The following is a 16,368-nucleotide window of genomic DNA, read 5'->3' on the forward strand; positions in this document are numbered from 1 at the left end:
CATCTCCTAATATTGTGATGCTGAATTAATCAAGACTATAACCTTGCCTGTAGACTTTGTTTTTAATTTTTTAACTAGTGATTTAATAATGATTAACAAGGTTGTAAGATAACAGGGATACAATTCCCACCGCCAGGGTTCTGCATCCATACCCATCCACTGGAAGGTTTCCTATTATTTATCCCTCTGGGAGCATGGACCCCCCTCCCCCCCCCCCCCAAGATCATTATGGGCTGCAGAAGGTGGAAAGTCTGGTTTCTGTAATTGCTTCTCTGCTGGACATGGGTGTTGACACGTCAGCTCATACTCCCAGCTGTTTCTATCTTTCCCTAGTGGGGTAGGACTCTGGGGAGGTGAATTTCAGGGACACATTAATGAGGTTGTCTGTCTAGGGAGGTCAGGATAGCATCATAGTGGCATTTGCAACTTGGTGGCTGAAAGGTGGTATGACATGAAGCAAATTATTCAATGAACAGGCACTTAAAGGTGGGAATTGGGCAAATGAAACTAGGAGTCTTTGTGTAGAGGAAGCCAGGAAGCCTTTTTTTGGGTATGCCTCTGTACTTTCTGGTGTTTAAGACAAATAACTCCTCAGTGTTATTTCAGTCTGGTTTTTCAGTTCTGTGTGGATGAAAATACCCTGAGTCATACACTAATTAATCTTAGTATTTAAGGATTTTCAGAAGGGAATTTTATTTCCTAGTATTTTACCTGCAACTAGAAAATATTTAAGTATTTATTTATTGGCCTTTTTGGATCTCTTCTATTGAGAATATTCTGTTCATACCTCTCCCCATTTTTGGATGGGGTCATTTGTTTTCTTGTTACTGAGTTTGGTGAGCTATTTATATATTTTGGTAATTAGCCTTTTGTCATGTGCATATTTTGTATATGAAAAGTTGCAGTGCTGTGGTACCTTTCCCTGTCTATATCCCTATCTCTGTCTTTTTTTTTCCCCTTTTGTTGCACTTTTTTTGTTATTGTTGTTGTAGTTGTTGTTGTTACTGATGTCATTGTTAGATAGGACAGAGAGAAATGGAGTGAGGAGGGGAAGACAAAGATGGGGAGAGAAAGATATACACCTGCAGACCTGCTTCACCAACTGTGAAGCTACTCCCCTGTAGGTGGGAAACCGGGGGCTAGAACCAGGATCCGTATGCTGGTCCTTGTAATTCGCGCCACATTCACTTAACCTGCTTTTTATCTGAAAGAGTTGCCTGGGAATGATGAAGTCCTCACAATGACAAAATGAAAACAAAGGACCCATCACCAACGTTTATAATTTATGTTTTTTTTAATTAAAATACTCAAGTTATTATATTTTTAAAATAAACTCCTTAACAGAATTAGGTTCACCACACTGAGCAGCAGATATGTAGATTTCTCATATAGCAAGAACCACTCCCAACTTTTTAAATTCATTTTTTTATTTATAAAAAAGAAAAATTGACAAAAACATAGGATGAGAGGGGTACAACTCCACACAATTTTCACCACCAGATCTCTGTATCCCATCCCCTTCCCTGATAGCTTTCCTATTCTTCCCCCCCCCCCCCCCCAGAGTTATTGCTGGGCTCGGTGCCTGCACCATGAATCCACCATTCCTGGAGGCCACTTTTTCCCCCTTTCTTGCCCTTGTTGTTGTAGCCTCGTTGTGGCTATTATTATTGCCATTGTTGATGTTGTTCGTTGTTGGATAGGACAGAGAGAAATGGAGAGAGGAGGGGAAGACAGAGAGGGGGAGAGAAAGATAGACACCTGCAGACCTGCTTCACCGCCTGTGAAGCGACTCCCCTGCAGGTGGGGAGCCGGGGGCTCGAACCGGGATCCTTACACCTGCCAATCCCTTTGCTTTGCGCCACATGCGCTTAACCCACTGCGCCACTGCCCGACCCTCAGCTTTCCTATTCTTTAACCCTCTGGAAGTATGGTCACTGTGGGATGCAGAAGGTGTCTGGTTTCTGTAATTGCTTCCCCGCTGAATATGGGTGTTGACAGGTTGATCCATATTCCCAGCCGGTCTCTCTCTTTCCGTAGTAGGGCGGGCCTCTGGGGAAGTGGAGCTCCAAGAAACATTGGTGGGATCCTCTGTCCAGGGAAGTCTGGCTGACATCATGCTAGCATCTGGAACCTGGTGGCTGAAAAGAGAGTTAACATACAAAGCCAAACAAACTGTTGAACAATCATGAACCTAAAGGCTGAAATAATGCAGATGAAGAGTTGGGGCTCCTACATTTTGTTGTCATTTTGTAGATAGCTAGTAGGCATATTTTAGTTATATTCCAAAGGACCTGTGGCTATACTGGCTCTCTCTCTCTCTCTCTTTCTCTCTTTCACACACACACACACACACACACTTAACCTGAAATCATATGCAGGTGGATCCTAGTTATTGTCTGGGGAGATGATGTCATGACTGGAAAAGGAATGGAAAGCTGAATCAGGAAAGAGAGTAGCTCCCTAATATGGGAAAGGAGTATAAATACTGTTAACTGTAAACCCCATTGATTTGATTTGGTCTGCAGCCCATATTTAGCTTAGGAGCTGATGTGACCTCTGCATCCCTGTAGATCTGAGCTCACATTCTGTGGTCATGAGTAGGAATACTCCAAGCTACCCCAATATCAACCCATCTACCTCAGGTGTAGCATAGAGTATGTTGTCCATCCTCGCTGTGGAGGATGGAACATTCTCTACTGTTGTTGATCCAAATTGAGGGCAAGGTCCTATGGGGGCCCCACAAAGGGGTCTATTTTGTTGTTCCTGATAGAGATGACCAGTAACAATGGAGAGAGGGATTTATTTGAGGCCTAGGCCCATTGTGTTTGATTGGGAATCTCAGGACTCCCCAAATAGGGCCCCAGCTCATGGGGTGGCCTGATAGTGACTCAAGAGTCATCATTAAAGTATGCCAGTTTCTTGCCCTTATTCAGTTTTTGCAGTCCTTGCTTTGATAAGGTTAGCTTGGGAGTGAGTGAGAGAACTATAATAGAAAGTAGGTGAGGAGGTAAGATTAATTAGATACTATATCATTATGAACTTTATACTGAATCACTGCAGACTGTCTTGTACTTTTGCTTTCAGGTATATATTTTGCCCTAATTTATGTATATATGTGAACATATGCTCTATATCCTGGGACCTGGTCTATATCTAGGTTTTGGGACTTTGTTAGAAAGTGAACCACCTGGAATGGAATTAGAGAATACTATGAAAGGAAAGGTCTCACCTGAGTCACCTGAGTAATGAGGGTGAAGGGCTGACATTCCATGCCTGAAGTCTCTGGACACAGTCTGAAGTGAAGCATGCTGAGGTGGTACTCCTTGCGTTGATTAGGTTGGGATCGGTGGATGCAATATTATTTGGTATGAACTGAGAGAAACATGCAGGAAAGTGAGCCCCACTCTAGAGGTTCCAGGTTGGGGGAAATATAGGCTCTATAAAGGTAGCCGGAGGTTCCTGCTGTCTTAGGGTTCAAGAAGACAATAGATAGTTAATTGCTATAATCACATTATTTGGCAATTGGGTTAACTTTGAAAAATCCCTTTGTTAGGATTTGCTGTATCATACCCAACATCACCGTAATTTATGTCCTTTGACATTATTTGTATATAGATGTGCACTGGTTGCTTCTTAATAGTCAACATATCAAAGACTCAGCCTATGTACTAAAAAGATTCAGTCTGTGCTTTAAAGAGTTTGAAACATACAATCAATTTTTCCCATCTCATATTAATTAAATAGTGATTTATGTGACTACAAATAGGAGTGTACATAAACACCATTCCCACCACCGAAAGAATGTGTCCCGTTACCTCCTCTCCCCCTGCCACCCTCAACCTCATCCCAGGGTTTTTACTTTGGTGCCCTACTGTAGAACCCCTCCCAACTTTTAAAAGAAGTTAAACTGAGTCTTACAAAATCTGTTAACTGTAACTAATACATATATATATATATATATATATATATATATATATATATATGAAAAATTGACAAAACCATAGGATAAGAGGGGTACAACTCCACACAATTCCTACCACCAGCTCTCTGCACCCCATCCCCTCCTCTGATAGCTTTCCAATTCTTTATCCCTCTGGGAGTATGGACCCAAGGTCATTGTAGGATGCAGAAGGTGGAAGGTCGGGCTTCTGTATTGCTTCGCTGCTGAACATGGGCGTTGACTGGTCTATCCATACTCCAGCCTGTCTCTCTCTTTCCTTAGTAGGGTTGGGTTCTGGGGAAGTGGAGCTCCAAGGCACATTGGTAGGGTTGTCTGTCCAGGGAATTCTGGTCAGCATCATGCTGGCATCCAGAACCTGGTGGCTGAAAAGAGAGTTAATATACAAAGCCAAACAAATTGTTGAACAGTCGTGGACCTACAGGCTGGAATAGTGCAGATGAAGAGTTGGGGGTCCTCAATCTTGTCATTTTGTAGATAGCTAGTAGGCATATTTTAGTTATATTCCAAAGGACGTGTGGCTATACAAGATTTTTTTTTTTTTACCTGAGCCTGAAATCTGATATGCAGGTGGATCCTAATTATTACCTGGGGAGATGATGTCATGACTGGAAAAGGAATGGAAAGCTGGATCCCTAATGTGGGAAAGGAGTATAAATACTGTTAACTGTAAACCCCATCGATTTGATTTGGTCTGGGGCCCCCCATATTCAGCTTAGGAGCTGATGTGACCTCTGCATCCCTGTAGATTTGAGCTCACATTCTGTGGTCATAAGTAGGAACATTCCAAGCTGCTCCAATATCAGTCCATCTTCCTCAGGTGTAGCATAGAGTATGTTGTCCATCCTCCCTTTGGTGGATGGAACATTCTCTACTGTTGTTGATCCAAGTTGAGGGCAAGGTCCTATGGGGGCCCCACAAAGGGGTCTATTTTGTTGTTCCTGATAGAGATGACCAGTAACAATGGAGAGAGGGATTTATTTGAGGCCTAGGCCCATTGTGTTTGATTGGGAATCTCAGGACTCCCCAAATAGGGTCCCAGCTGATGGGGTGGCCTGATAGTGACTCAAGAATCATCAAACAGAAGCAACCGGTGGCACAGGTATATACAAATAATTTCAAAGGACATAAATTATGGTGATGTTGGGTATGATACAGCAAATCCTAACAGATTTTTCAAAGTTAACTCAATTACCAAGTAATATGATTTTAACAATTAACTATCGTCTTCTTGAACCCTAAGACAGCAGGAACCTCCGGCTACCTTTATAAAGCCTATATTTCCCCCAACCTGGAACCTCTAGAGTGGGGCTCACTTTCCTGCATGTTTCTCTCAGTTCATATCAAATAATATTGCATCCGCCGATCCCAACCTAATCAACGCAAGGAGTACCACCTCAGCATGCTTCACTTCAGACTGTATCAGAGACTTCAGGCATGGAATGTCAGCCCTTCACCCTCATTACTCAGGTGACTCAGGTGAGACCTTTCCTTTCATAGTATTCTCTAATTCCATTCCAGGTGGTTCACTTTCTAACAAAGTCCCAAAACCTAGATATAGACCAGGTCCCAGGATATAGAGCATATGTTCACATATATACATAAATTAGGGCAAAATATATACCTGAAAGCAAAAGTACAAGACAGTCTGCAGTGATTCAGTATAAAGTTCATAATGAAATAGTATCTAATTAGACTTAGATACCCTCCTCACCTACTTTCTATTATAGTTCTCTCACTCACTCCCAAGCTAACCTTATCAAAGCAAGGACTGCAAAAGCTGAATAAGGGTAAGAGACTGACATACTGTAACTAATACTTTTAATGCAGTTACATGGTCTATTTATCGTTAAGGACTTTTGTAAAAAATAAAGTTGCTAACTGATCACACCTTTGAAGTAACAGTGTTGTTTTTTGTTTTGGTTTTATTTAGTTTCAAACAGATTAAAAGCCACTGTGATAATGCCGTAGTGATTCACTTCCCTCAGGGAACCTAGAAAATAAAATTATTAATGGAATATTATTTATATTTTTTGTGGTATGATTATTGTGATAAAATATTTTGTGTGTTTACATCCAAAGTACTGTATCTACACTATAAGCATAAAGATATGACTTTAAGAATGTTTACCAGTAAATTATTGGAAGCAATGTGACTGTCTAGTAGTTGAGAATAGGTGGAATTGGTTAAATAAGGTACTGTAATCTTGTTAATCCTTTGAAACTGTTATGTATCATACCATTTACTGGTTTTAAAATATAGCAGAATTATAATGAGAACCCAGATATCTTGCTGCCCTACAATAATCAGAAGACCCATAATTATTTCTACTAATGATCAATTAATGTGATAGTAAATACGTCTAGAATTAATACATTTTCTTTGTCTTTTTACTTCAGTATTTTAACCTCCTCCCACCTATATACACACACTCTCTCTTATACTTCAAAATATCATTATCTGTTTATTTGATAAATCTTTCTATAATTTTCCCCTTGAGATGCAATTTATATTACTATCCAGTAATTGGAACTAGTTTTAGTAGGCTCTAAAAGCACTTAACATTTGTTTTTTAGCATTAATGATTTTTATTTTCTATCTCAAATTTTCTCTTGCAGTATAACTGAAATACAGAAAGATGTGGAATATAGGTTGCCATTCACCGTAAACAACCTTACTATTAACATTAATATGTGAGTAGGACTTTATCCTATTTTTTTTATTATACTGGGACTTCAAAATATTTTGTTTTCTTAGTTATTATTAGAGATAAAACTGTCTAAGATGAAATATTTTAAATATTCCATATTTAAATTTTCATGTAATTTTAATTTCTTTTTTTTTTTTTTTGCTTTTTGTAACTGCCCCCAGGGTTATCTCTGGGGCTGGTGCTGGCATAACAAATCTACTATTCCCAGCAGCCTCTTTTTCTTTCTTTCTTTCTTTGTTTCTTGTTTTATTTTACCCCTTTCTATTTTATTTGATAGAGAGAAATCAAGAAGAGAGGGACAAATAGAGAGTGAGAAAGATGTAAACCTGCTTCACCACTCATGAAACTTCCTGTAGGTGTGCATGGGGGCTTGAAGCCAGCCAGGTCGTTGTGCATGGTAATGTGCACTCCCAGATGGGTACACCACCACCTAGCTCCCGCCCTTAAAAAAAAAAAAATTTATTCATGAAAATGACAACCCTAAAGCACCATTTTGGCACATCTGATACTAAGGGTAAAAGGTCAAAATCTCAGATTTGAAAATTCAAGGATTTATCCACTATGCCAACTCCCATCCAACAGGCATTCCCTTTCTAATAATTGTAATTCATCAAATGTTAAGCAGTTGCTTACCTATGTCAAGCAACTTCACGAAATAAAACACTGAAGACAGAATCATAATGTATATTGCTATACATTAGTGAGATTAGAAACTATAAAAGATGTAATACAGTTACAAATTTTTATTAATTTGCTTTATGTCCAAGCTAATGGTAGAATGAAAGAGTAAGAATGATAATGAAATAAGTCAGAAAAAGAAGGATGAATATGGGATGATCTCACTCTCAGGCAGAAGTTGAAAAACAAGATCAGAAAAGAAAACACAAGTAGAACCTGAAATGGAATTGGCGTATCGCATCAAAGTAAAAGACTCTGGGGTGGGTGGGTGGGGAGAATACAGGTCCATGAAGGATGATAGAGGACCTAGTGGGGGTTGTATTGTTATATGGGAAACTGGGGAATGTTATGCATGTACAAACTATTGTATTTACTGTTGAATGTAAAACATTAATTCCCCAATAAAGAAATTAAAAAAAAAAAAGAATGATAACAATGAAGGGAATATATATGGAAAACATTCAGAGAGATCATCTCTATTTCATGAATGAGGTAAACTTTAGTTTTCAACAATAGAGTTAGCTATAGATTTCAAAACTAAAATCCCCCTTTCCTCTCCCACACTGCTTAGCTCTGTCTTACTGTGGTACTAAGGATTGAACCTGGGACATCCCATGCCTCAGGCATGAAAGTTTGTCTTACTACATATAGCGCTCTCTCTAGGCCCAATGTGGTTTATTACTTTATTTAAAAGTTTAAAATGTAATCATAAGGTTATGAAATTACAAAGAGGAAATACTAGACAAAGTGATTGTTAGAAACCTATATAGTCTTAAAATGCAGTCATTAATCACTAGTGTGAAGGAATTAAACTCTTATTTTAGTCTGCCCTAGGTAAGTGGCTTCTAGAGTACAGATTGCAGTAAAGAAAAAGGTACCTAACCTAAAGAAAGAAGCCATGTCTTATCCCTCTATTTGAAATAAATTAAAAATAAACCTGGGAATGGTAAATTTGCAAATGTAAGAATCCCCAGTATTGCAAAGTCCAAACATATAAATAGTGCAAAATACACACCGAAATTCATTGATCTCTACTGGTGTGTGTGTGTGTGTGTATCTGGTAGAGACAGAGAGAAATCATTAGAGGGGAGGGAGAGAGAAAGAGAGAGAGAGCCCTGCTATACTACTTCACTTCTTATGAGGTTTTCCCCCTTGCAGGTGGGCTCCAAGGGCTTGAACACGGGTCCTTTTGTATTGTAAAATGTTTCCTTTATTAGGTGTGCCACTGCCTGGCCTCACCTTTACTTTCTATTATTATCTGCTTGCTTTCTTTCTCCGTTTCTTTCTTTCTTTCTTTCTTTCTTTCTTTCTTTCTTTCTTTCTTTCTTTCTCTCTCTCTCTCTCTCTCTCTCTCTTTCTTTCTTTCTTCCTACCAAGCTATCATTTAGTTCTCGACTGTGTAAATAAAATGATTTTATTTTTCATCAAATTCCAGAACAGTAGGAGAAGCCAATAGAGTTTTTTTATTTACCTTGCTATCAACAAATACTTAAGTTTAATGGAATCAGACATCATTTAAAGAGAAATACTCAGTTTCAGAGGAGATTAAAACTTCATTTCTCAGTGTGTGTGTGTGTGTGTGTGTGTGTGTGTGTGTGTGTGTGTGTGTAGAAATTGAAACGTTAACTGAACCATATACAACCAACAAATGTTTGATCAGATACACTTACCTGAGGTTTTTGTAAAACTTAGTACAATGTATATGAAGGGAATTATTTGGAACAGTGTGAAAAATATTCTATTATTCAAAATACTTATATTTTTGAGGGTTTTTTTTTGCAAAATACTCATATTAAGACTTTCTGAACTGCTTTATTACCCTGCAGTCAGTGTATTCAGCCAACTCTAGTAGTAAAACACTTACTACTGAATATTTAAATCAAATAAAATATGGAAATTTAATTTGCTTTTTACTAATTTTGGTTTTGGACTACGTAATGTAACATTTGTTGTTATTTTTCTTCTGTTCTACTTTTACCAGATTGCTTCCTCCACAATTTCCTCAGGAAAAACCAGTGATTAGTGTTTATCCACCAATACTGCATCACTTAATGGACAAACAAGGAGTATATGTTACCTCTCCATTAGTAAACAATGTATGTTTATGGTATACATTATTTCAGAATAATATAATAATATATATTTTCTGCTGGATATTTTAGAAATTTGGAATGCATTTTAAATCTCATTTTTGAATCAGTAACTTAACAAATACATTACATATAATAGGTCATAGTAATTTAAAGGTTATATTTCAGTAGAGTATATCCGGATGCTAGAAATTTCATTCACAGTAAATAGTTCCATAATTTTTAGGAAGGGATAACATTCAAATAGATTTAAATTTCTAGAGATATGGTGAAAGTTTCCTTAGACCAATTTCCAGTTGGATGTATAGAGATTTTCCCACACACAAATAAGTAATTCTTAGACAACACCAGAATAAAAACACTTCAGTTCAATTTCAACGCTGTCCTTCATGCTAATGATACCAAATTTCACAGGTTAAGTCTCATTCTCCCAAGGCTGCCCTTCATTTCATATACCTTGGCAGTTTGTTCTTCAGGGCAATTGGCTACAAATTTGAGGCCCCCAGACACTTTCCTCAGCTTCAACTGATTTGCCAGAATGGCTCACAGAACTCAGGAAACTGGTTTGCTCCTTAGTTCCCAGATTTACTTCAAAGGATATAAATCGGCAATTGCCAAATAGAAGAGATACATGGGGCAAAGTAAGAGGAAAAGGCACAGAGCTTATGGCTCCTGTATTCATGCCATTCTCACCAAATCATGTTTTCACCAACTTAGAATCTCTGTGAAGATCTGCCTTTTAGACTTCATTACATAGGCAAGATAGATTAGCCTATTGACCACTGATTATTGAGCTCAACTTCTACCTATTCTCGTTCCTGAAAATCAGATAGTAAAACTGTTGACTTCCTTAGCAATAAGCCTTCTCAGGTGCTTTGCAAAAGTTGGCTCCACTAATATAAAAGACACCTTTATCACTCTCCGCACTTAAGAAATCCCTAGATTTTTGGAGCTATGAACCAGAAACTGAGGCTGAAGACCAAATGTGTATGAGAAACACTGTGGCCATATGAATGATCAAATATATGTATACATATATGTCTTATATATAAAAATATAGAAATATTATTGATTAACCTGAAGTACTGTAATGTAAACTTTTAGTATTTATCTTTGAGCCTTCAGCTCATTAAGTATATAATGTGGAAATATTATAGCTCCATCATTGATTAGAGGTATTTATTTATTTGTTTTTACCACCAGAGTTATCTCTGGGGCTTCCTGCCTATAGGCTTCCACCACTCTCAGTAGCTTTTCTCCCCCACCCCACCCCACCCCACTCCCATAGGAGAGAAATAAGGAGAGATAGAAAGACAGATACCACAGCAGCACTTTATGGCTCATGAAGTTTCTTTACAGATGCTGCCATGTAGTGTTCAGTCTTGGAGGCCTTGTGCAGGGTAATGTGTACTCTACCTGATGAGTCACTCTGTTTCTAGATTATTTTAACCTAGTTTACAGTATTAGTTCTATAAGAAAAATTGTAAGTGGTATATTGCTAATGCGTTTAGTTCATTCACTATCCTTTGCTTTGTGTGTAATCTTTGACTTCTGAGGGTAGATTGTTTTAGTGATATCCTAATGAAGCCTTTCTAGTCTTTTTCTGAAATTGGTTTTTGATCATCATCCCGTACTACTGTTATTTTCAGTTTACAATGCACTCAGATCTAGGGAAAATTATTCAGAGTCTATTGGATGAGTTTTGGAAAAATCCTCCAGTTTTAGCTCCTTCTTCAACAGCATTTCCATAGTAAGTATATTTACAACAGGTAAAATATTTTGTGTGTGTCTGCAGTTTTTTCAAAATAGTCAAATTAAAAAATTAATGCTATTAATGCTGGATAGGAGAATGTGGTGATTCCATTTCTTGATTGGCTGACAGATTAACCTGTCAAGAACACTGCTCTCTTAAAAATAAATATTTTGGGGGGGAGTTAGCCTTTTATCTAGTTGGTTTTTCATCTATTATTAATGAAATCTAGCTCTAGTTTTCTTTTCCCTGCTGTTCTAGCACTTTATTGAGTGATATTTTTAATTATTTGAAATTTTACTTTAATACCTTCTAATTCTCACATATGCTGGTTCCTTCCTGGGTTTTATATTCAGTTCTATTGTTCCATCTATCCATTTATTTTGCAAGTCTAATCTCTCCTTACTCTCCTTTCTCAGATGCTTTTGTTCTATTATTTATCACTTACTTTTCCTTACAAGCTTTATTAACATTATATTTCAAAATCTGTGGCAAATGTTTTTCTTCCAGTATAACTCCAACTCATGTTAATTCATATCATAAACCAGAATTGCTCTTCAAAATTTATTTTAAGCTTTAGATACTTTGGGCTATCTATTCAATATACTAATAGGTATTTTTTCCCTTTGCAACCAAGTAATTCTCCAGTTTTTAGTGGATTCTGATAAATTTAGTTAATCTTGATGTATCCACATGGAGGTAGCATCAGAACAGAACACACAGTTTTTAGGGTTCTGTTTCATAATACTGTACCACTTAAAATGCCAGTGGCATGGTCACAAGTTTTTTCCTTGCTTCTGCTTATCTGGCTATATATCCAAGGAATCCCTCTTTGAGCTTAGTTCATTTGGAAAAGATGCTTACAAAATTAGAATTAATTAATAATTAATAATTACTTGATTTTACTAGCTTATTATAGAGAATACTATAAATAGCAATCAGATAAATAGGTATGTAATTAATATCCCTTTGTACTACGTTGTACCATCCTTCCACAATGTGGATGCACTCAACCAATAATTATTTTCATCATGTCTCTTTGTGTCCAGATTGTTGTAGAGCTTAATCTGTAGCCTTTCTCTTCCTTGATGTCAGTAGTATGGCCTAAAGGTTTAACTCTCTGTCACTTGTTCTTTCTAGTAACCAGTCTTATCCTGAGATTATATAGGAAACTACCTTTATCCATCATCTCATATAAACCCATGTCTAATTGGAAGAGGTGGTTATTATTTTTTTTTCTTTATTGGGGGATTAATGTTTTACATTTGACAGTGAATACAATAGTTTGTACATGTATAACATTTCTCAGTTTTCCACATAACAGTACAACCCTCCACTAGGTCCAAAAGAGGTTATTATTAGTAACAAAAAGATGAATACTTAGGAAATCACCTTTTTTTGGGGGGGGGGGTGCTCTGTGCCACGAACCTGGTCAGAGAACAAAAAAATATTGTATCACGAATGCACAATGAATATTATTACTTAATGTTAATTTTAAAACAAGCTATTTTTTTTCTTTTTGAGAGGATTAATAGTTTACAGTCAATAGTAAAATACAGTAGTTTGTACATGTGTAACATTTCTCAGTTTTCTGTATAACAATTCAACCCCTTCTAGATCCTCCTCTGCCCCCATCTTCCAGGATCTGAACCCTCACCCCAACCCCAGAGTCTTTTATTTTGGTACAGTACATCAAACCTAGTCCAAGTTTTGCTTTGTGTCTTCTTACTTTTCAACTTTTTAAAAAAATCATTATTAGTGACCGACAATATTGTGGTATAAGAGGGGTACAATTCATACAGTTCCCACCACCAGGGTGCCATATCCCATCCCCTCCATTGGAAGCTTCCCTGTTCTTTATTCCTCTGGCAGGATTGACCAACAATCCCTATGGGGTGCAGAAGGTAGGAGGTCTGACTTCTGAATTGCTTTTCTCTTGGACATGGACAGGTCGATCCATATCCCCATCCTGTTTCTGTCTTTCCCTAGTGGAGTAGGACTCTGGGGAGGTGAGGTTCTAGGACACATTGGTGAAGTCATCTGCCCAGGGAAGGCAGGTTGGCGTCATAGTAGTATTTTTCAACTTCTGTCTATGAGTGAAATTGTTCCATTTCATCGTTCTCTTTCTGACGTATCTCACTTAACATGATTTCTTCAAGCTCCATCTAAGATGAGATGAAGAAATTGAAATCACCATTTTTAATAGCTGAGTAATATTCCATTGTGTGTGTGTATATATATATATATATATATATATATATACCACAACTTTCTCAGCCACTCATCTATTGTTGACACCTGGGTTGCTTCCAAGTTTGGGCTATTAGAAATTGTGCTGCTGTGAACATAGGTATAGACAGATCTTTTTGGGTGGGTATGTTTGGTTCTTTAAGATATATCCCCAGGAGAGGATATATTTTTTAAAATTAACTCTCCCTCTCCTTCTCCCTCTTCCTCCTCCATCAGAGCACTGCCTAGCTTACGGTGGTATGGGGGATTGAACCTAGTACTTTGGAGCTTCAGGCATGACAGTCTTTCTACATAATTATTATGCTATCTACTCTGCCTGCATTTTAATTTTTTTCTTAAGTGATTAACTCAAACTTGTTTTATTAGTTTAATATTGGTAATGAGATAATTCTCATCTGCATTTAGTCCTAAATTACCTTAATTATTTTAGATCATGATTCAGAATGTCTCTAACTTGGGGGAAAATGCTAAGTATGAAATGTTTATTATTTTGAAAAAATAAATACTGCATTGTTCTTATGAACTCACAAGTACATAATGCTATACCATTTTTCTAATGCATTCATGTACCTACACTTTTTTTTAAATTTTATATTAATAGGAAAGAGAGAAATTGGGGAGCGTAGAATGACAGGAGGGAGAAAGACACCTTTTTGCAGCACTACTTTACCATTCATGAAACTTCCCCTCTGTAGGTAGGGGCAGGGGGCTTGACCTGAGTCCTTCTACATGGTAGTGTGTGTATTAAATCAAGTGTACCACTGCCCAGCCTGTGTTTTTTTTTTTAATTTATTTTTAATTTCATTATTTTTATTAGTGACAAGAGAGTTTAAAAGACCACATTACTGAAGTGTTTTTCAATATGCTAGGGGCTGGGCTTGAGTACATATATATTTGTTGTATGCATCTGTTTTAGGATTTTTAACAGTTCATCTACATACTTCATTTTCCTTCAAAAATCTCTAGACCAATAGGGACATAACATAAGGGTTATTCTAAATGACTTTTATGTCTGAGGATTTGAGGTCCCTGATTTAATTTATAATAAAACCATAAATTAGAGCTGAGCAGTGCTGTGGTAAAAAAAAAATAAAGTTAAAAAAAATCTCTAGAAAAGCAGTTTTAACTTTCAATCAGATTTAGTGAAAGCTGTTATACTAAAACATTCTTTTTCATGGAAACTACTATTATTTTCTCAGGTATGCAAATATTGTCAATTTAGTATAGTAACTTAATTCAGTTTTAAGACAATAAGAATCATCTGCCATAAACTGACCTATAATGTATTATTGTTATTATTATTAACCATTTAAGAATCATTTAACACATATACTGGTAAAATCTAATGCATTTTCCCTTTTTTTTCTTTAGCCTGTACAGCAACCCAAGTGGGATACCCCCTTTTGCTTCTCAGGGTTTTCCATTTCTTTCTCCATATCCTCATCAAGAAGCGAATAGGACTATTACTTCTTTATCTGTTGCTGACACTGTTTCTTCTTCAACAACAAGTCATACAACAGCCAAGGCTGCTGCTCCTTCATTTGGGGTCCTTTCAAGCCTACCATTACCTGTTCCTACAACGGACACTTCAACACTGGTTAGTATATTTAGTTATATCTGTTTTACACCTTTGAAACATTTATTCAACTAATATTTAGGACTGGTTATATAGGTCACTGGCAGTGGTGTCGTCTTTGCCATGTGTGCAACCCAGGTTTGAGTCCAGTCCCGCTAAACTGAGGGAAACTTTGGTGTTCTGATAATTTTCCCTCTCTCTGTCTGTCTGTTTTTCTCTTTTTCTGTCTAAAAAAAAATCAGTTCAGAGCAGTGATGTCCTGGTGACTGAAAGAAAATATATATGGCCATCTTGTGCTAGCCTTTAACTTAGGCACACCGATTTAAATATTAAATCACATTTACATATTAAGTAAAACTCAGGTGACCAGTATACAAAGAACTTACAATAGAGTAGAATAACATACTCTATATTTAGAATATTTATTCTGAATGAAGATTCATTTCAGGGAATGTGTAATGCTTTCAGGGACTACAATAGAATTGGAAAGGATGCCTTTGTGAAAATATGTGATTAGTTTATCCACCACTTACCATATTTGATACAAATAGATACTTGGTTTAAATATGACATGTGAATGATGTTATGTTTGAAGCCAAAACTTGAAAAATAATGTTTTTCTCCAGGAGGTGATAAGGGGTTATATGGGACAATTTGAACAGATAATAGCATTGATAAAAGCCTAGAAGCATATACCAGAAGTTATACTTACAAAACTGTTTATTATCTTTCTGGTGGTCATATAGAATGTTAACAAAAGCACAAGACCTGATTATATAGAAGAGCTGGTATTGTGGAAGGTCTGTTATAGCTTGCTAAGTGCTTCAAGTATCCTACTGATTTAAAAAAAAAATGTATGTTGGGACTGTTCTACTTGAGTAGACACAGATATTACCTTGCATAAGGACCTGGGTTTAAGTCCACAGTTCCTATCTGTAGGAGGGAACTGCAATAAGCCACAAGCAGTAAAGCAGTGCTGCAAGTGTCCCTCTATCTCCCCTTCTCTGTTAGTTTGTCGGACTCAAATGTTGCTTGCACCAGATACTTATTAATGTCATAAATTGTTGTGTTGCCTCATTGTGCATTTTCTAAATAAAGGTATTCATTTTTAAATTTTTGCTACCAGGGTTATAGCTATACTCAGTACCTGCATTACTCCACCATTCCCAGTGATCTTTTCTTTCCTCTTGATAGCAAGTGAAAGATAGAAACAGAGACAGAAGGAGAGGCACCGAAGCACTACTCTACCACTAGCAAAGCTTCTCCCGCAGGTGCTCCCATGAAAATATTTAATTTTACTTGAGTGAATATCACCTAGACTAAAACTAAAATGTTCTAAATAGTATATCTGGTGT

General features: G+C 37.0%; 1 protein-coding gene across 5 annotated transcripts in view; it reads left to right on the forward strand.

Annotated features, from left to right (window-relative positions):
- The window catches only part of VPS37A (VPS37A subunit of ESCRT-I), a 44,720-nt gene that overhangs the window by 5,220 nt on the left and 23,132 nt on the right, over positions 1-16,368 (forward strand). For 4 of the 5 annotated variants that reach the window (XM_016185240.2, XM_060183408.1, XM_016185239.2 and 1 more), the window contains exons 2-5: positions 6,578-6,652; positions 9,329-9,443; positions 11,087-11,187; positions 14,809-15,034. In XM_016185240.2, coding sequence (XP_016040726.1) covers positions 9,399-9,443; positions 11,087-11,187; positions 14,809-15,034 — 372 coding nt within the window. In that variant the 5' untranslated portion in view covers positions 6,578-6,652; positions 9,329-9,398. The remainder of the gene's footprint in view (positions 1-6,577; positions 6,653-9,328; positions 9,444-11,086; positions 11,188-14,808; positions 15,035-16,368) is intronic. The other variant, XM_060183405.1, reaches the window with a different exon arrangement.

Source organism: Erinaceus europaeus, chromosome 2 (assembly GCF_950295315.1).
Source record: "Erinaceus europaeus chromosome 2, mEriEur2.1, whole genome shotgun sequence".
Lineage (NCBI taxonomy): Eukaryota > Metazoa > Chordata > Mammalia > Eulipotyphla > Erinaceidae > Erinaceus > Erinaceus europaeus.